At 46.3% G+C, this 21,501-nt stretch overlaps 1 protein-coding gene across 1 annotated transcript in view; it reads left to right on the top strand.

The window, feature by feature from the left end:
* The window catches only part of tns1a (tensin 1a), a 112,426-nt gene extending 91,687 nt beyond the window's left edge, over positions 1–20,739 (top strand). The window contains exons 19-36 of the mRNA XM_031558174.2: positions 2,346–4,034; positions 6,406–6,483; positions 7,485–7,669; positions 8,140–8,221; positions 10,365–10,460; positions 10,963–10,989; positions 11,732–11,903; positions 12,153–12,832; positions 13,149–13,238; positions 13,719–13,847; positions 14,055–14,150; positions 14,410–14,487; positions 14,934–15,005; positions 15,319–15,345; positions 15,890–16,058; positions 16,720–16,788; positions 17,250–17,279; positions 17,530–20,739. Of these exons, the coding sequence (XP_031414034.1) occupies positions 2,346–4,034; positions 6,406–6,483; positions 7,485–7,669; positions 8,140–8,221; positions 10,365–10,460; positions 10,963–10,989; positions 11,732–11,903; positions 12,153–12,832; positions 13,149–13,238; positions 13,719–13,847; positions 14,055–14,150; positions 14,410–14,487; positions 14,934–15,005; positions 15,319–15,345; positions 15,890–16,058; positions 16,720–16,788; positions 17,250–17,279; positions 17,530–17,671 (3,911 nt within the window). The 3' untranslated portion in view covers positions 17,672–20,739. The remainder of the gene's footprint in view (positions 1–2,345; positions 4,035–6,405; positions 6,484–7,484; positions 7,670–8,139; positions 8,222–10,364; positions 10,461–10,962; positions 10,990–11,731; positions 11,904–12,152; positions 12,833–13,148; positions 13,239–13,718; positions 13,848–14,054; positions 14,151–14,409; positions 14,488–14,933; positions 15,006–15,318; positions 15,346–15,889; positions 16,059–16,719; positions 16,789–17,249; positions 17,280–17,529) is intronic.
* The last annotated feature ends 762 nt before the right edge of the window (positions 20,740–21,501 follow it).

Genomic DNA, 21,501 nt, shown 5'->3' with positions numbered 1-21,501 from the left:
TATAATAATATAAATATAATACCTTTGATTGGGCCCACTAAGATTTTGTTCCTCTTCGACAGTCCAGCCTCCTAACATATTATGACCTATCTAAGGGGAGGTGATAACTTCATTTAGAGTTTGTATCAACTTGCATGAAGACAGTCTCATACACTGTTTTTGATTGTTAGCAAAGGCTTAAACAGTCTAGCTAACCAATTTCAGGAGTCTGAGGTGAAGAAAAGCATTGGAAATTATTTTTAAAACATAAACGAATGTTGCTTTCTGTGAACAGTTCTGATTCTTGAACATGATTTTGAGTTCCGTGTGTGACCATCCGGATGATGTAATGCAACAGTCCAGTCACCAGGCCATTAAGATAAAAAAATTAATAAAAAAAATGCCCCGAACAGCTGTGCTTTCATCACAGTTTCAAAATGGCGGAGCAGTAGCTTGCATTAACGTCAACATCAACACATAGGGGGGAGAGCTGCAGACAGCGTCATCATTATCACCCCAGCTTGAAGTGTACTGGAGAGGGACAAGGGGCCAAAAGCTAAAATAGCTCTTTAGCCGAAGTGCTTTACCATGTGTGTCCGAGGCCTGGCTCCCCTGTCTGTCTCTGGCACTTGTGCTCAGATGAAGTTTTCAGATTTATAATCTGTTGCCGATCGTATATCCCACAGGCAGGCAGCCAGAGGGGATGGAGGGATGGAGGGATGGAGGGCAGCAACAGAAGCATTTGGAATTTTTAAGAGCGGGAGTTGAACTCGGATTCACAGCATAGGCTGCCATGGACAGGCTCTCACAGGTCACACTGGAAAACAACGATCACACAAGACTTGAGGTCCTAGGTCCACGTGGACACGTGACCACATGGGCGTTCGATGGAACCCATTGAGTAGTTGATGTTACTGTTTTATGTTGTTGGATATAGCCAGACATGCACTGGATCATCTGAATCATCTTATGAAATAAGGTGATGGCATGGAAGCCTTTGGTTGCCAGGGATAGCTGCCTCCAAAATAAACCACACTTAGCATTACTTTGAGGTGAACCGCAGCATTGCTGGCATGGCAAGGAAGGAATCTGTGGATGCTCCTAGTCCAGGCTGTATCAGCAAATTAAGGTCCTGAACATCTCCTAGGACTACCCAAATATGTGGAGCATACATGGAGTCTTTCAAGAGCCGTTTTGTCTTATTTCACTTAATCAGTTTAAAGTCAATTTTAATCTCCTTTAAAGTAAACTCACTCATGTGGTGCTGTTCCCGTGAACCTGCCGGTGTCGTGATGTCGTTCTAGTCTAAGTTTATTCTGTTCAAAATGCTTTTCAGTTGGTTGTCTTTTATAGGCAAAGAGCTCCTGTGGGCAGTGCCTTTAGCAGGACCTTTATTCGAAATAGACTGGAAGCAAGCGCCTATACTTTACTGTCACATCAAGGACAGTGTAAAATGTTGCCCATCCCATCTGCTGCTCACAAAAGACACAAAAGGAACAGGCCACTGCCACCGATTTACTGTCTTGCACACCGACTGCTGCTTGCACGCATGCAAACACATGCACACGCAAACACACCAGCAGGACCTGCAATAGCAGTCCTGTTGTAAGGCAGTAACTGGGCATGTAGGCCTCTAGGCCTGTGTCTATTACTACTGCTTCACCCCCACCCCTCACCCCCCCACCAACACCATGTACCAGCCCCCCAACCCTAACCCCATAGTCGATCTCAAGTGACACATCACAGTTGGCTGTCAATCAAACAAGGAAGGACTGCCCACTGCTGCGTCATCGGGTATGTGCTCTGACGCGGGGGCTGCAGTGTCTGAGGCCGCCAGACCAGGGCTTTTAATAGACACAGAAACCTCTGCCATGGCCGAGGACTGGGGACACGAGAGCAGGGGGAACTAACGGGGACCTGGCCGTGATACAATACACAGAGAATTGGGCGCCTAACACAGCGATCACACCAGGAGGGTCTTGAGTATCAAAGCTCATGTGGCCGTGAGTCTTGGTGAGCTCATACTGAAAAACAGAGGAGCTAAGTGCCTTATTGCATGTCTGTTTGTGTGTGTATGTGTTCGTGTGCATAAGTGACTCATGTATGTGAGTTTTCGGTAAGTTGTGGTTGAGCAGCTATAAAGCTTTCACAACACTGTACCACCCAGTGCAATACTGATATAAACTCTAAATGTCGTATATGAGCTTTGAAGTGTTCAAATGTATTAGCCCACATATCTAGACAGTTTGTTGTAAGTCTGTGCTCAAAAGCTTGAGGATCAAATAATCGAAACCTTTGCTTGCATTCTGAACGTTGTTTAAAAGGATTGTTCATCTAACAGTTTATCCCTCTTTGATGTTTTACAGACGTAGTACACACCCTGGGTCCAGTTGACGGCAGTCTCTACGCTAAGATCCGAAAGAAGGACTCCACAGAGGGTATCGTCTCCGTCAACGGGCTCCCACCGGCCGAACGTGCCCACCCTCCTCTCCAGCAGGTGGTGGCCGTAGCCAATCACGCGCTTCCTCTTCCCGTCGTCAACCACGCCCTTCCAGTCGTCGACCACGCTCTCTCGGTGAGCAGCGACTCGGGCAACTCCACCGCCTCCGTAAAGACCGACCGCACCGATGACCCGCAGTCCCAGCCGGGTGGCGCTGGAGGTGGCGGGGGCGCCTGCGTGATCCAGTCGGGCGCCGAGCCGCCCCTCAGCCCGCGGGAGAAGCGGGAGCTGGAGCAGCTGCTGAGCGGCCTCGAGGGAGGACCGCAGCAGCAGCATCAGGCCCGACAGGGCTACCCGTCCCCCGGAGGAGGAGGAAGCCCCGCGGCGGGAGGGATCCTCCACCTGGTGCCCGCGCAGATTCACGTGAACGGGCGCGGTGGGATCCGCACCATCCTTGCAGCAGCCGGTGCTACCGACGACCGGGACGAGGCCGAGCGCGAGACTGATATCCTTGACGACGAGCTTCCAGGGGCTGACATCAGCGCGGACAGCCTCTTGACGATCTCGTCCCTGGACGGCCACGAGACGCCGGCCACGGACAGCCACAGACACAGCGTCTACCAGACACCTCAGCAGCAGCAGCAGCCATCCGACTCGACCACCGTGGACATTGAAGGGCCGTCTGCTCTCCCAGAGCTCAGGTCCGGCAGGAGAGAGATGCCGGTGCACCAGGTGCACGGCTCAGCCTCCGCCCAGGAGCGGCTGATCGACTACAACGATCAGAATGGGAGCATGTACCGCTCACAGTCCTACGGGGCCACCCCGGCCCTGGACGCGGGGCGGAACGACGCCTCCCGCCATCTCCCCCAGACTCCTGAGCGAAGCACCAGTAGCCGCGAGGCGGTGCAGCGCGGCCTCAATGCCTGGCACCAGTATGGCCTGGTGGACGACCCGTTCTTCGGACCCATGTCGGGCCTGTCCCGCTTCCCCACGTCGCCCAGCGGCGCCTCACAGAACGATGTGGAGCAATCCATCGAGGCCCTGAACATGCTCATGCTGGACCTGGAGCCCACGCAGACTCCCGTGCCCAAATCCCAGAGTGCCCCACCGGGGGACAACCCGTCCCTCTACCAGACCCCTTTTGCCCAGAACTACCCTAGACCGTCCTACCAGGGAGACCAGGCTATCCACAGCTACGCTTCTGGTTACCCTCCCTCCTCCTCAGCCAGTTATGGGCAGTTCTCTCAGAGGTCCTCCCCGGCCTACCCACCCATGTCGCCCTCAGCGGAGCCGCACAGGGGGGCCTTCCACCTTCACCACTCCTCCTCCCCCACACACCCCCAGGAGGCGTACGTCCACCGAGGGGGCCCCGGGTCCCCAACCCCCACCCTGGCTCACCCACAACCCCTGAAGCCTCAGAGCGCCTTCAGTCAGGGAGGGGGAGGCGGTTCGGTGTGTTACACCCCTGAGCTCCAGGGCATGTCCCCGTACCCCCCAACCCAGAGGAGCTACAGCGCCTCCTCCTCTCCTCTCCCGTCGGTCACCCCCGCCAGGGAGGTGGACCCTGAGGAAGAAAGCCTTAACCTATCGGGGCTGGTGGCCCACCGTATAGCGGGTGAGTGGTTAACTGGCATGAGTGGTCTTGTTTTTAAATTCTCTTCCATAGTGAAGGTTAAATGAATACATGGCTTGATATGGTGGATTTGAGTTTGGTTTGGTGGCTTACAATGAAAACATGGTAATATAAAGTGTTTGTGAGGTCTGCATTAGGCCCATGTAATCCTTAAATAGTTCTCCATGATGCGGAAAAAGTTCTGGGGCTATGGAAATATTTTCTGTGTTATCTGCACAAATATAATATTCTCTGTTTATAATAGTTGCAAACTGAACCTTATCTGAAACAAGAATTCTTTCCGTGCTGAAGAGCCACGAAGGAAAGTTGGCACAGAGGTGTCGAGGAAGGCCTTCGATGCGTAGCAAAAAGAACAGAACACAGATTAAAAACAAACAGTATTGTCAGATTGATGTTCTGTTTCGCCTTGTTCTATCAAATGCTTGAGACTTGGCTACAAACTGTGCGTTGGCCCATCAACTTGTATAGTTCCTTGTAGTACACTCGTGTTTGTTTGAATTCACAAGTGTACAGCTGCCTGTTTAGAATAGTTTCCCCAACACCTCTGTTTTCCATGGCACTCTCTGAAGACGAAGAGCTATGCCCATGTCAGTATATCCATCCATTTATGGTGGACAAAGCAATTGTAAACAATCAGGCTAGAGCTAGTGCTAAAAAATCTAACACCTTACTTGGGGTGGAACACAAGGCACACACACGCGCAGCTGGCAGTCTTCTGTTGACGGAATCCTCGGAGCATAGCTCAGCGATGAGCGCACAGCCCAGCCCAGCCCAGCCCCGAGCACTCTTGCCAGGGGAGGATGAGACCGAGAGGGCCAGACTCTGCCTTACACAGTCACCCAGCATCCCTGCAATGGCACAGACAATTAATGTGGGGGGTAATCTTGGTGGAGCTGTTTGTTAGCCAAACACATGACATGAGTCTCAATCCCCACCAACCCCCCCCCCCCCCTAGCCTGCCGGAAGTCCAGCCAGTGCTTGGTGCTTGGGAGAGGAGGGGAGTTCAGAGGCCTCCATCATGGGGTGTAAGAATAGCCATCAAGCCTCTGCCTCTGTTTCAGCTACCAGGCATTCTCCACATTGACTTCAGGGACTACCGAAGTGCATTCCGCTATTGTTCACTAGCGCCATCTTGTGGCAGCTCCAGGAGCTACATCTTGTGTTCTGAGTTGGGAATACAGTGGTAGAATCCAAATATGAAATGTAAAACATTTAAAATTGATAAAATGGTGTGACAAAGGGAGCTATAATTTTGGATAGTGCCAGATGAAAAGAATTCCGATTTTTTTTCTTCAGCAAACATTAAATATATAGTAAGGAGCGAAAGATCTTGCAATATGAAGACAATCAGTCAAAACCAACCAAAAGAATGATGTTAACATGAAATCCATGTGTTAAGAACGCAACATTACACCAAACACTGTATGTACGCGGTATTCGTCCGTGATCTGATTGCAAGTCTGTTGAAACAGTCTAAGCCGTAGTCCTGAGCCACAGACAGTCTTTCATCCAAAACCGCACTCTGTGAAGAAGGCTGCAAGGGGGGAAACAGGCAGTTTGACTTGTTGAAGGATTCCTCTGTCATTGCCCAATATTTGGTCTGAGGTTTTTACTGAGTGGAAAAATACTAGTGAATATGTGTGTGTGTGTGTGTGTGTGTGTGTGTGTGTGTGTGTGTCCCACTCCTCAGAAGAAATGGCCCTGTTTGTCCTCTGAAACAGAGGCAGAGAGGTGTATGTGGTTACAAGAGATGAGCTCATGCTGACACTGATGTCACCTACTCCTAGCTGATGCATGGGGATCTTCACATTAGTATGCCATATGTGTGATAGATAGAGGAATAACACAGGGGTTGATGGATAGGAAGCCATAATTGATGGATGCAATTTTCATTTTGCACATATGGCAAGACAGTGGAATTGCAATAGGAATTCTTTGAAGTATAGATCACCATCCTAATAAGTTGAAGTCATCATGCTACGGGGAATGAAGAGTTATAATCATATGTGGCTATTAAATGGTCTTTAACACTGGGAGTGATATCAGATCATGATCATCAGCTCATTCATTTACCATGCATGTCCATTAATGAGTTTACAAATGGACATGAGTGTAACTTCCTTTTCTTTGTATCTCTGTCTCTTTTTTTCTGTCGTTTTTGTCTGTCCATTCATGCTCCTTTCTGTGGACCGACCCCTTCACGCCACCATTGCACCTCCTCCTGCACCTGTTTTCTCCTCCTCCTTCTCCTCCTCCACCTCCACCACCACCACCACCACCACCTCCTCCTCCTCTTCTTCTTCTCCTCCATATGCCTCCTCTCACCCCCTCTCCCCCTCCCCATCACGGGCAGAGTACAACGCTCGCATCCGGGGCATCTCGGCGAGTCTGAGCCCCCAGCCTGAACGCCATCGCTCCTATTCCTTCTCTGGTTTGTCCTCTGTCACACTCCTTTCCACTACTCCTCCTCTCTTTCTTTATCTCTTGCTTTCTCTCTCTCTCTCTCTCTCTCTCTATCCTTACCTCTTTCTTTTTCCCCACTCTTCCAACAGCTCTTCCACCTTCACCTCCACTCTCACTCTTTCTTTTCTTGTTTTCCTCTATTCCTCTCTGCACCTCGGCATCCAATAGGTATCTGAACAGCAGTGGTTTAGCCTCTAATAAGAACAAGGGCTTGCAAGTTCCTTGAGTTTCTCAGGCACACCATATGGCCCATTGATACATACAGGGGACTCAATCTAAAGGTCTGTGCTTGCAGACACAGTGACGGAGCTGTAGTGATAACTTTGCATGACGTGACATGACATGACATTACTCGGAGCCACCCAGGTCGCTGATTATGAAACAGGTGATCTGGCTCTAATCGAATGCAGATGTCTGGCCAAGTCAGATGCTGCCTGGGCGCAGCCATGAAATCATTTGATTTAATGCTGTGGAAAATGGCAGCCATTGCTAGATTCAACTCATACCATCTTAGCTTCCACATCCTAAATCTGTGCTTACACAATTTTTCAGGGCAAAATAAGAGTATGCAGTTTTGAAGTATTTTACAATGATTACAGATGTTCAAGCGGTAATGGAGAACATTGAGTAGTACAATGAGCACATGACCACATGGTTTTGTGCTTCTTTATGAAAATATTTTACAATATTCTGAAGACCAACAGCAATGAGATAGAAGGCATGAGGACACGTGTCTCAGTACTGCTATGCGTTCTGTAAAGCTTGTTTCTTTATTTGGTCATTTTTATCCATTTTTGCCCGAACGAGAAAAAAATAGCCAATACCTTTTCATTGTAGTATAGGAGTTGCATAATTTGTCTTAAAAGCATTTTTGCAACTGAAACCTCACATTGCACCCATAGACCTAAGCTCTGTATGTAATTCTCTTTGGGTATGTCATATGAATGTATGTCCTCATATCCCTCTCAGGGTCAAGGTCACACACAGTGACCCCAGATGAGGCCATGTCATCAATGCGTCGCCGAACGACCAGCGAGGGTCAGTACCATAATGGCCACGAGGAGCGGCCTGGTCACGGGAGCGCAAGCCGCACCCCTGTGTCGCCAGAGTTCGTCACTGTTATCGCCTCCAATCCTGGAGGCCGACCAAGAGAGGTACCCTTGCCGCGACTACATTTCCCAGAACGCCACAGTGATTTGGGGCAGGCTGCATTAGTTTGTTTGAACTGCCTGTGCTAGCTGATGTATTTTACTGAGGAGTAAACATTCTTATTAGTGTGCGTGTGTGTGTGTGTGTGTGTGTGTGTGTGTGTGTGTGTGTGTGTGTGTGTGTGTGTGTGTGTGCACGGCTCATCTATGAACATTTGCTAGTTCACTTTTATCTATGTTTTATGTATATGCTTTCTATCCTCCCTATACAGGTCCCCTTCTGGTTTGTGTGTGTGTGTGTGTGCATGTGTGTGTGTGTGATGATATATATAAGCTTATTTTCCCCTGGCAGATGTTTGTTTATGTGTGCTATATGTGCAGGTCTGTGTAAGCATGTGTGTGTGTTTAATGTGTGTGTGTGTGCGCGCATGTATCCCGTTTGTGTCTACATCTCAGCCCTCTGTCTCCCCCTGCAGGTCCACATGCACAGCTACAGGGAGGCGTACGACGACACACCGGACGGCGGCGCCCCCACCAGCCCGACCCCCAGCGCCGGTGGTGAGGCCCCCCCCTCGACCCCCGCCTTCCCCGTGTCCCCCCTTACCTCGCCACAGACCCCCTACTTCAACCTGTGTAAGTCTCACCTCCCTGCAGGAGGGGGGGCTCACTTTTATTCACTCCCAAAAACACGCTCTGGGTCACACCACAGGAAATGACATCAGTGCCTCAGATTCTTCTTCCTCCTCTGGCTAAAGAGTATTCTCTAGCAGGCTAGAGGGATGAAACAAGTATCCATTTTTGGGTCGTAACAGAGAGAGCATATCCTTCAGTGAAGTCTGGTTAGCTATGAGGTTATAAGGATTCTGATGAAGAGGTTGAACTTGTGTTAAAATACCGTCTCATGTTTCTCATGATTTGCAACTGAGTATCTTTTCACAGTCCAGAGGTCTGACGGATTGGCCTCCGTTCTTCATGGTGAAATGGTTTGAGACAGATTGGAGTGTTATTGTGAGGAGATCCCTAATTGCAATCCAAACATGACATCTCTCATCGCAGTCATCACTTAGTCACGGTCATTGAGATCGGCAGCAGAATTTTGTTACACTCGCAACATTTGCTTATTCATTGCAGGGTACATCTCCATAAGGGAAATACTGCATCACTGCTTTTTTAAGGTTCAAAGCTATTCATCCATATGACTCACAAACCAAGAAATACTGTCCTCCACACACACACACACACACAAACACACACACACACATGCACAAATACTCACACACCGACACACACACACACATACACACACACACAGGCAGACACAAGGACACACCCACACACAAAGATAGAGACAAGGACACAAACACACACACACTCACACATGGACACACAGACACATACACACAAACACAACCCCACAGGCACTGCAGGGATGTCGTGACAGAGCGTTGTCATTGGTTTTCATCGTCATAACAATATCTCCATGGCTCCCTCCTCCTGCAGCGAGGTCATGCTGCAGGTGTATAAATGAACCAATCAGAGGCCAGATAAGCCCCAAACGCCCCTTCCTGTCTTGCCTTGTATTGGTCATTTGGTCTGTCAGACAAAGAATTGATTGGGATTCTTTGGTAAGTGCAGGATGCATGCTCAGACTCTGCAGGTGTTTTGCCATGCTTGGCCCTCATATGTCAGCATGATGGCAAAGAGCATATGGTTTTCACAAAGATGCAAGGTCCATAACAACCTATAACGTAGGCATTTCATCTAAAAGTCCAACAGATAGAGCAAAATACTACACAATTCATATTTCACTATGGTCAGGAAACGTTTTAGTCGAGCCAACAAGTTGAGGATTCATTTTCAGAATTTAGGGAGGTCTTTCACAAGGCAAGAATGAGCATTGAGCTTTTTCTTTGTGGGAGGAGATTTTCACTGTAAAATGCTGCAATAATTAAAGGCAAAATATTCCATCAAAGAGATGCATGTGATGTTTGAGGCAATCATTACTGTATGTGGCTCCTGTTCAGACCAAGAAAGCATTATAGGGGATTTATGTGTTTAATTCGACCCTTTTAACCCTCAAAGGATACAGTGGTCATGCAGGGTTTAGATCGTTTGTATTCATACATGTGCAAATCAACATTTTATGTTTTTACAATCTGTCCAAAAAACAAAAAAAAACTACAAAAGATTGGCTGCTACCATCTGCATTTCACACATTTGACAGCACACCATCCAGGACATCCCAATGGGAAAGGCAGGCCTAATTGACTCTTGTCCATATGCTCTCATATGTGCTCCATCACCCGGCTGTGTCATGTGATCATTGTAGTCGTCACCGTGGTAGCAGCACATTGTTTGTTTGTTTATTGTTTGTTTTGTCATCTGCATGACATTCCTGATGTGCCACTTGTTGTCATTTCCTATCACTGTTGATGTATTTGTCACCTGGATGTGTTCCAGTTTGTGAGCTTCCCCCCCAGTGTTGGTAGTCGTTTTGTTAAAGCTCTTAGGCATGTGCAAACGTTAACTCGTAATGAGCTATTGATGACATTCCTAAGCTGTGGAAAGAATAAACGTGTATTTTCTTCTCCTCCTCTGGTCCCAGCTCATTAACTCTCTTGTCCTCCCGTGTCCCTCTTCTCTTCCTCCCTCTCCCTGTTTGTCCCTTGTGTGTTTGCTCTTGTGTGTTGTGGTGCTGCAGGTCGATCCCCTTCAGGGATGGCCAAGACACCGCTGTCGGCCCTGGGGCTGAAGGCGCAGAGCCCAGATGATGTTCTCATGCAGCAGAGCAGCTCTGGTGAGTGACTCACACACACACACACACAGAACCCTACACACACAAACACATACACACACACACACACACACAGACACAGAACCCTACACACACACACACACACACACACACACACACACACACACACACACACACACACACACACACACACACACACACACACAAATATTCACGGAACAAAGGAAATATGTTGGACTGGAAACATGCATGATTATATTGTATCTTTAGCACCCATTGACTGTGATATTTGCATGCTGTGTATTACATACTTAAGAGTGTCATACACCAAACAAGGTTGGACAGAGGGACACCTCCTCCTCCATTATGCTTTTTTCACTGCTTTTGGCTCTTCTTCAAACCCTCCCTTGATCCTGTGCAACTGTCAACATTTTTCCGGCTCCACACTCAGTCTCTGTTCTTCTCTCCCCTCCCCCTCTCTCACCAACAACCTCTGTCCCGTTCCTCCCCTTTCTCTTTTTTCTTTTTCTTTTCCGGCTGTCAGATTCTGACTCTAGTGATGAAATGGAAGGTAAGGGTCATTTTCCTGGCCACCCAACTCACTTGCCTCTCCTCTGTTCTCCACTTGACCCTGTGCTGTGCTGTGCTCATCCACTGTCACTCCCCCCTTCTGTTCTTGCCACCCAACTCACCCCTCCAAGTCTTCATATTATCTGGCTCCTTGTTTCAGTCCACTCTGTTTTAGACTGCACTAGGCAGACGTGGTCTTGTTGTTTCATGCAATCCGACTATTGGACTACATGGACAGTACACTGGAATAAGAAAAACGTTTAGACTTGATGACTCACATCCTCATGTCTTCCAAGCCTTGTGTTTGGTACTGGTTTCATGTTGTTAATGCAAGGTTAAAATGAAAACAGGGGCTCACAAAAAACACAGAGAAGTCTACATTGTTAGTGTTTTAAGCAAACTCTTTGTTATTCTGTGGTAAGCTAAGTAGTGCATGTGATACCCGATTTTTTTAATTTTTTTATGAGGTTTAATCCTCTTCTGCACTAATATCCTCACATGAAGGGGCGACGTGTTTGCACCTCTGCTGTACGTTTCTAAAAGTAGCTAACTTTTCCACAGTTTGACTTCTAACTGGTTACCCCCTTATTGCTACTTTCAGGTTCTTCAGAAAGTCATCATTCACTCACACCTCTGATTTTCTTTTTTCAGAGTTTGCTCGTTTCTTTGTTGTCCTTCATCTTGGTGCTAAGAGTTTTTGTTTGCTCCTGCCCAAAATGTTTTTGTGTTTTTTTTCCCGGCAGAGCCGCGAGGCTACATCGGACCCGTGGCTCACGTTGGAGCGAGGGGTCCCCCCATGTCCCCAGTCCACCAGCACCCCCTGTACCCAGCCGAGGCTATGGAGAGAGGGGCGCCCCCGTCCCATGGCATCAACCCCCCACTCTCACCCCTGAGCACTGGCCACCGGCCTGAAGGGTGAGAGTGTGTGTGAGTGTGAGTGTGAATGTGAGTGTGAATGTGTGTGTGTGTGTGTGTGTGTGTGTGTGTGTGTGTGTGTGTGTGTGTGTGTGTGTGTGTGCGTGTGCTTGCATTGGTGTGTCTGGGGGTGTGGGGGGGCAACATAACCCTTTACCTAGTAAAATCAGTGTTTGCCTATGCGGATTTTAAGGAATTGATTACAAGGATGTTAATTCACATGCCATATTTACTGTTTGTCCTGTGCAGACACTTCCCCACTCCTGACAGTGCCATGCGAGTAGCCAGTCCCCCCAACCCTGCATCCAACATGGGCTACCCGCTCAACACCAGTGAGTTCACCCACCCGCACTTCTACCCCGACCCGCTGGGCTACCTGGACCCCCAGGAGGCCACGGTCAACATCATGGGTGTCCACCGTGTCCCCGGCAGCCCCAACACCCTCCACCGCACCGTGGCCACCAACACTGCCCCCAGCCCCGTCCTCCAGCGCCGGCTGGCCAATCAGAGCAGCCCCGCCACGGGGCGCCGGGGGCCCCCAGGCAATGACAGCCCCATACGCCATGTGGGCGCTGCCACCACCAGAGCGGTTCCCCTCAGCCCAACAATGGGCCGTCACGCCCAGAGCCCAGGAGGCGCCGGCAGCGCAAGCCCAGAGAGGAGGCCCAGCGGGCAGGCAAGCCCCGACTTCTCGCCCGGGCATCAGTCTCGCCAGTCCAGCGCCTCTGGAGGATACGGGCACAGCGCAGAGCCTGGCTCCCAGCCCATGCTGCCCGATAAGAGGTACACGCCCAGCCTGGAGAGGCCCAGCGCCACGCCTACCGAGGGCTTCATGAACAGGAAGATGTCTTCACCCGCGCCCAGCGGTACCAGCACGCCCATCATGCCCCCACATGCCCAGTCTGAACCTGCCATCGTCTCCATCTATGGTGAGGGAACAATGGGGTTGGGACCATCGCTGAGTCTGAGTGTGAAAATGATTGAAGTATGATGAATCAAGTATGGGTGTTGAAAACTGAAGTATGGATGTTTAGTATGGAAGTATGGAAATTGAATTCAGAAGTTGATTAAATTGAATTAATTTCTTAATTTTATTGTCCCATTATTACAATTATGTAAAATGTAAAATACTAAAATACTGGTTGTTAGTTAATTAAATAGTTTCCTTTTACCTTTGGGAAGAGCAAGATATGCTGAACTGAATTATGAAGTAGTCTTTTTAAGTGTGTCCTTGTTTTCTTCCAGCTGATGGACCACCAGACATCAAGCTCAATGTCAAGTTTGTGCAGGACACGTCCAAGTTCTGGTACAAGCCAGATATCTCCCGGGAGCAAGGTGAGAGCTGCCCTATCACGGATGTCCTAGGGGACATGTCTCATTTGCAAATCTCATTAAATGAATTATGCTCGTTATAATTATTATTATATCGCTAATGTTTTGTTGACATGTTTGCACTGGATGTGTGCATTGGATCTCCTCCAGGGATACTTCTTAAGAGATGTAATTGAATATTTAGATATATACAACGCAACAATGTAGCAAAGCACACACTAGTAGCATTGTGTTAGGGAAGCAAACCTTGTCACCTCCTGGCCCTGCTGATGCCCAGATGAGTGGATGAGACAGATTTATTGACATAATCACTGCATATTACACCTTTAATGACCCAGATGAGTGGATGAGGCAGATTTAATGACATAATAACTACATATTACACCTTTAATGACCCAGATGAGTGGATGAGGCAGATTTAATGACATAATAACTACATACTACACCTTTAAAGACCCATTTTTACATCCCTGTGTCCTCCAGCTATCTGCGTGCTGAAAGACCGAGAGCCCGGAGCCTTCGTGATCCGAGACAGCCACTCATTCAAAGGGGCCTATGGTCTGGCCATGAAGGTGGCCTCCCCTCCACCCACAGTGCAACAGACGAAGAAAGGTACCATCAGACTATAGACATGAGCCATGGGCCAGTCTGTAGACTCATCTTAGAGACAGTAAACAGAAAACCAATGACATGAATTGAACTGAAAAAAATGTAACTGAATTGAATTCAATATACTTGAATTAAATCAAATTGAATCAAATTAGCAAATTCTGGAGCTAAGTGACATTATTTCTACCTTATTCTTCCTTATTTTCTCAGTGGGTGACATCACTAACGAGCTGGTTCGTCACTTCCTGATTGAGACCAGTGCAAAGGGCGTGAGACTGAAGGGCTGCCCTAACGAACCCTACTTTGGTGAGCTCCTAATCCTCATTAACACTACACACATTCATTTCTCAGTCTATATTACTGTCCAAAAGTGTGTGTGTGTCCTCCTTCATCTGACTGTGCTCCGTGTGTGTGTGTCCCCTGTGTATGTGTGTGATTATGTGTGTGCTTGTGTGTGTGTGTGTCCCATGTGTGTGATTATGTGTGTGCTTGCGTGTGTGTGTGTGTGTCCCATGTGTGTGATTATGTGTGTGCTTGTGTGTGTGTCTGTGTTTCCGCTTGACAGGCTGTCTGTCTGCGTTGGTGTACCAGCACTCCATGACACCCCTGGCTCTCCCATGCAAGCTAATGATCCCGACCCGAGGTAAGACATTCTCACGGCCCACCACTCTCTCCATGGTCCTCCCACAGTCCTGTCCAGTCCTACTGCAGCACTCTGTCTCTTTTCCGTGCTATCACTTTAAACTTTGCTTAGCGATAGTGGTATCCAAAGGTTTGGCCACCCGTCGGCATATGACATCATAACATTATTGTTATTTATTTAGCACTAAATGCAACCCCTGCAGTAAATAAATCATATCAAATGGTAATGCAATGCTCCCTTTTAGTAAGGAGAACTGTGTCTTGTTCACCGGGGTGCCCCATACGTTTGATTGCAACTGTCCTTGTTTCTGTTACTGGACATTAGTGTAAGGTTATTGACCTTCATTAGATTATTATGTTTAATACATTTGATTGGGCCCTGGTGTTTTCATCATCATCTCTTGAATGTGAATGGATGTTAATCGTCTGATATGTTGCCTTCCTTAGACCCGAATGAGGAGGCCATCGAGTTAGCCACCCCGACAAGCTCCACCATTGACCTGCTGAAACAGGGAGCAGGTAATGCCAGAACCTTCTGGACTCACCTCCCCTCTCAGTGTCAGCTCTAGAGAACTGCCAACTGCCAAAGTTGACAAAAAATAAGTTGAAATAAACAATCAGAGGTGGTTGGGTTTAAAAGAAATGAAAGGTCTTTTCATTCCTTTTCTGTTCTGTTCTGTTCTGTTCTTTTTTGTTACCGTCCACTTTGATTTGCAGATGATTTTGTGCTCTCGAGTGATCTATTCCATCCTGTGACTTTTTCCCCCTACATGTGCGTCTTGACTAGCCCCCGTCGGTCCCCTCACAGTTTGTCCCTCTTATGTCACCGTAGGGCCGAAGGTTCCTGATGAGTTTCACGGTAACTACAGTGCATATGTGTGCCAGGCTTTGCCCTCCCCTTGAGTGGGTTCTTCAGTTAGATGCCGAAAAGCCAAAGCCTTTCTCATGATGCAGCTAAGCATGATCTCTTTGTGAACAGCTACCTCTTGTCCCTTAGCCTCAACTCACTGCATCACAGCATTTCAGAATTCCTTACAAGAAACAAACCCTCAACACCCCCCCCCCCTCCCCCTCCCCCTTGTTTTTCTTGAGAGGGCCTCAATCTATGTTATCAACAGGCATGGCACTGAAAGCATGCTAGCGATGGCAGTCTGCGTACACACGCAAGACTGTGACTAATACACTGGGCTAAATGTGCAACAATCCGTTCAACAGATTTCAAGTTTTCATCATGCTGAATTAGCTACAGTCAAAATACTGTACTATCAACCACTGCTCTAACCCTGACTTTCTTTACTTTGCACATTTGGAATGAATTTGCGATACAGTTTATGTGATGCCGTTGTTGTCACATTCAATTTTTCACATTGTCATCTTTTTTTCTTCCTTCCTATTCTTCCCAGCATGCAACGTTCTGTACATTAACTCCGTGGATATGGAGTCCCTGACTGGCCCCCAGGCCATCGCCAAAGCCATCAGCGAGACGCTGGCGGCCCAGCCACAGCCCAGTGCCACCGTCGTCCACTTTAAGGTGTCCACCCAGGGCATCACCCTCACCGACAATCAGAGGAAGTAAGTTGATGTATTTAGAAGAAGCTTTTACCGAAGCCATTGAAAGAATATGACAGAGACAAAACAATCACAGGAACTATGATAGAAGCAGTAATAATAATCTTTAAAACTATATGTAATTTAAATAAACTATATGGTGTTTCCTAAGGTTTGGGGATGGGGGCGTTTAGTTAAGTGGTTCATTGCAAGCTGAAACTACCAGACTGAAGTCATTCGGGGTGTTTAGTAATCTAAGTTGGCACTCAGACTAGCATTAAATGGCATTCTGCTATGTTTGAACAGAATCAATGGCAGCACGTTAATCGCGTGGTTGCTATGTGATGTTTCCTCTCTGGAGTCTTACGGTAATATCGCCTGGCTACGCTGAGGTGACACCGACTAGCATTGCTTTTCAGACAAAAGGTCATCAGAGTGTTAAACTCGCAGCATTGGAGAACTGTCAGCTCCATCACAGAACTGTCATGACACCATCAATCTCTCTGCCAAACCAATGCAGACAGTGGAGATTACTGCCTCAACTGCCACTCAGCAGTATGCTCACTGCGTGCGAGTACTTCAGCATTACCATCATTAGCAATTAGCAGCGTTAGCCTGAAGAGTTATGCCCTTCCTGGTCTGATATTATAGTCTGTGTTCTCATGCACAAGTCTCTGTCTTCCAGAATATTCTTCCGGCGCCACTATCCCATCAACACCGTCACCTACTGCAACCTTGACCCACAGGACAGGAAGTAAGGGCCAGCTATCATATCTCTAGGCATTCATAGAAGTCTGGCTTTAAATTTGTATTAAATGTATGGTTATATCTCTTAAATGTATGGTTATATCTCTTAAATGTAGGGTTATATCTCTTAAATGTAGGAGTATATCTCTTAAATGTAGGAGTATATCTCTTAAATGTAGGGGTTTATCTCCTAAATGTAGGAGTATATCTCTTAAATGTAGGAGTATAGCTCTTAAATGTAGGGGTATATCTCTTAAATGTATGGTTATATCTCTTAAATGTAGGAGTATATCTCTTAAATGTAGGAGTATATCTCTTAAATGTAGGGGTATATCTCTTAAATGTAGAGGTTTATCTCTTAAATGTAGGGTAATATCTCTTAAATGTAGGGGTTTATCTCTTAAATGTATGGTTGTATCTCCTAAATGTAGGGGTTTATCTCTTAAATGTATGGTTTTATCTCTGCAGGTGGAACAGGACAGAAGGTGGAGCGGCAAAGTAAGACAGATTCTCCTTTGGTTACATTGTGAAGTTAATGCCTGCACACGCCTCTTAAATATATGATATGTATTATGATTTTATAAGAAATTAATTTGAATTATTATTATTGTGAATATTATTATTATGATTGTTGTTGTTGTGGTATGTGATTTGAAGAGATTGACTTTTAAATCCGTTTTAACCAACTGCTGATTAATGGTAATGTTATTTGCCGTCATTGTGTGGTGACCGTCTCACGTGTCTCCAGGTTCTTCGGTTTTGTGGCCCGGAAACAAGGAAGCACAACGGACAACGTGAGTCACCTGTTTGCCGAATTAGAAGCTGACCAGCCAGCCAGCGCCATCGTCAGCTTCGTCTCCAAAGTCATGCTCGGCGCCCCCAAACAGTGAAGACTGCCCTGGCAGCCATTTTATTTTTCCTCTTGCTGCGTGTGTTCTTTTTCTCTCACAGAGACACGTTTTTCATGTCCTTTTTTTTGTGTGGATATATTTTTTCATAAATGTCTTCCCCCTACTTTTGTCGAAGAGACTGGAAGGGGGTTGCGTAAACTGTTGATTTTTCTCCTTTTCTTTGAGTTTTCAAGGTGTTGATTTTTCCTTCAGTAAATTAGGAGATGATTCAAGATGGAGTCTATGCACGTGTAGGAGTGCTCCAAGGTTTTTTTTCTGGAATAGAGTGGGGAGAATACATCTCCCACCGGTTCATCCAGACTTGAAGAGATGGAAAAAAAAGGAATTCATGAGTTTTAAAAGAAAGACAAGTGAGGAAACACAAAAGTGACGAAGAATCATTTTTCAGATAGAACAACCAAAGGTAGTGTTCAGAACAAGTATGCCATTATTGGACAATTTATTCCATTTTGTTTTGTAAAGGAATTTCTTTTAACCAGACTGTCAAAAAAAAACTACAAAATCCCTCTGGACAAAAAAGATGTTTTTTTGTCTGTCTCTGTGACTTCTTTCAAAAAGAACACTGAAAAAAAAGAAAAAGTATTCAGTGACGATATGCATGTTCGCTTGCAAAATGATCCTTAGCTGCTTCCCTACCCCTTCATCGTTGGTCAAGACTGCACTCTGTGTGAACACTGGTGGACTTGAGACTGTAGGACACTACAAGGTCTACTGATCAGATTGCCTAAACACACTGACACCTTTCAGTCGACCAAACCGCATATCAGGAAAAAAAAAAAACACTGTGGTCCAACATCAGCAATAATGTCACCCAGACCCCAGGCTTGACTAGTCAAGCTCAGAAAGAGAGAGCTGACTGAACTGTGGGGTGGAGTGGATCGTGGATCGGCTGCTCTGGCCTGCAGATGCAGACGTGTATGAATGCACTATATCAGGATGCACGGGAGGACTGGTGCTGGGTTCGAGTCAGCTCATGCACAGAGCCTGTTAATAGGAAGAGAGACGTTCTACAGGTCATCTCACACACACACACACCACACACACACACACACACACACACACACACACACACACTCACACACTTACACACAGACAGAAATGTGCACATCTCCCTATGACGATTCATGGCCTGGACAGATCGACAGCGATGCCCCCGCATGCCGTAGTGCAAGAGTAGCCCCTTTTACCTTTAACCTTTGACCCCCTCCTCCATGTACTTTAACCCCATCCCCCCCACATTCGCTAACCTCTGAACGCAGATCACCCTCTCCCCCCCTGCTGTAGGAAAGAAACAAAAAAAAAAGAAAAATTGCCATGGCGACACTGATCGCTAGAGACTTCAACTGCATGTGATGCTACCTTCAGGTTTTTTTTTTCTTTTCTTTTCTGTTTTTTACTTAAAAAGGGTCTTACATCTTGTTGAAGTTACCGCTATGCTCTCTCTCTCTCTCTCTCTCTCACACACACACACACACGCGCACACACACACCATTTCCTCTCCCAAGTGGAGTTTTATTTTAGCCAAATACACAGTAGGCAATGTCTACTTTTTAAAAAAAATACAAGGAGTTGCTTTGGGTTGACACTGCCCGTTATCACACCTGTTTTCTTCACTGTGTGAAAGCGTGGCTTAAAAAAGAAGACAAGGAAAAGAAAAAAATAGCCCACACTTCATAACTAATGAACAAAGTGATAAATATGACTATAAATAATGATGATATAAATATGTATTACTATTAAAAAAAAATAACGTGACATAAATGAAAATATTTATTTTTGTCGCTCTGTTGCTTTTGAGTTATTCATGCAGTATATTGAAACGAGAAGATATTGTATATTCAACATTCAAAACATTGGAGACTACAAAAGGGGGAAATTATTTTGGCTAAAAGTCAGGAGTGGTGAAGATATCAAAAACAGACATCTCTTGAACATATATGACGTGTGTCTGGCTGACCGTCACTTGGTTTTTGCGTGTGTGTTCACTGCTCCATTTTGTCTCATGTTGAGGTGTGTGAGGGGAGGGCGTTCATGTATTAAAAAAAAAAAAAGAAACACAAATGTTTTTATTTCTGTTTTTATATGTATTTTTTGAAAATCCATCGGACTGTGCAGTTACAAGCCCGACAGATAGCTCAGTCTGACATTTTTAGTTGTGCAATTAATGTGTGTGTCATGTGATGGAGATGAGAGAAGTTGGCTGCCAGCTACAAAAACTAATTTGCCCAGCGAGAATGTCAAGAGGAAGGCAGAGATGTGTGATTAAAAGGCTCTCAGCGATGACTACCCCATCTATACTGTTGTATAGCACTTACAGACTGCCACCCTAGTTCAATTAAATTCATATCTAAAAATGTCCTCATGAAGTTTCTAAGGGCGAGCTTCAGAGACTAACTCTACAACAGATGCCCCTGCAGTTCTTCCACTTCTCTGATGCAAAGATAAGACATCCTCTGTTGTTGACATTCAGTATTGAAAATTGTGTAGATTGATATCATGTTACCACTAGGGGAAAACAGTTGTCATGACTGCCAGGAGCCTCTGTTGTAGGTTGTGCCTCCTACAAGAGCTAGAGTCCATTCTAAACTACCATACCTGTCCACATACATATCTTTGCCTTTTTCAAGGCCTCAAAGCTACAACAAGAAAAGAACCCCTGCCCTGACTGCCCTTTGTGTAACATAATAATATGTATTTATTTCTGTTTTTAAATTATGTTTTGTCTTTGTTTTTCACTCACCGGTTGGTCTTCCCCATAGTCAGGCCCAATGCTTTGGTGATCAGTGTTACCCAGAATGTTCTAGACTCGCAGGTGACCTGGCAGATGCTCTCCTCCGGGTGTCTGTTCTGAGTCAGTGAGTCAGCTTTGTGAAGATGGACTCTGGAGTTTGAATGTGCGAATGTACTACTAAGGCTGTACAGAGCTTCTGTGGGATTTAAGTGTTTTTATTTTATTTTTATTTTTATTTTTATTTTCCATTTGTGTTATAATGCCATGCTTTGTTCCTGAGGAGAAAAGAAAACATTAAAGCAATACAAACCAGTTACATTAAAAATGGTGTTGTTTGTAAACCAAATGTCTAGGTATCAATCTAACCAGATTTGAGCATATCCAGGTGACATGCTCCTCTCATAGCCTTAGATGGCTACAGTATGTTTATGAATTATCAGTGGTGTATAAAACTGTCCAGAAACCATGGTCATGGCTAGTTGTCCAGCTTGTTCTCATGCAGAAACCATGTCAGGTTCTCCACAAAAGGAAGTGCTAATATAGAACTCTGAAGGGTTCTCTAAATGACAGAACCATAGGAGTTTCACAAAGACCTCCTCATCAGAGGGGTCCTACAAGAACCTTTTTCATAGCTCTTTCAAATCACCAGACTTCCAACACTGTCTCAAGAAACCTCAAACTTCAATTCTCTCCATGAGCACCCAGACTCAGGCAAGGCACCACCATCCTTTTTTTTAGCTACTCATACTGTCCACTAGAGGGCAATGGTGTCCAAACCTCCATCAGTAAGAAGCAATGAGTTTGCTACACACCCTTAGCAATCAATTCTTCTCTCATGTGATTCTTGAAAGGAGTAAGTAAACGAGGGGTCAGTGTGTTTTTCCATCTACCTCCCCTCTATTATTTATAAGCAATGTTTTTGAGAGCGGTTTTAATCTCTCTTGTGTACCATTGGTGGGGAAGGGCTTGAACCTGGCATGAGGTAAGCTATCCTTTGGCTGTGTTCCCACAGGACTCGACAGACCTGTCTTATCAGAGATCAGGTGACCTCTCCGATATCAGGTGATGTCACCGCTCT

This window comes from Clupea harengus, chromosome 21 (assembly GCF_900700415.2).
Source record: "Clupea harengus chromosome 21, Ch_v2.0.2, whole genome shotgun sequence".
In the NCBI taxonomy this organism is placed as follows: domain Eukaryota; kingdom Metazoa; phylum Chordata; class Actinopteri; order Clupeiformes; family Clupeidae; genus Clupea; species Clupea harengus.
This window is presented reverse-complemented; position numbering and strand designations above follow the sequence as displayed.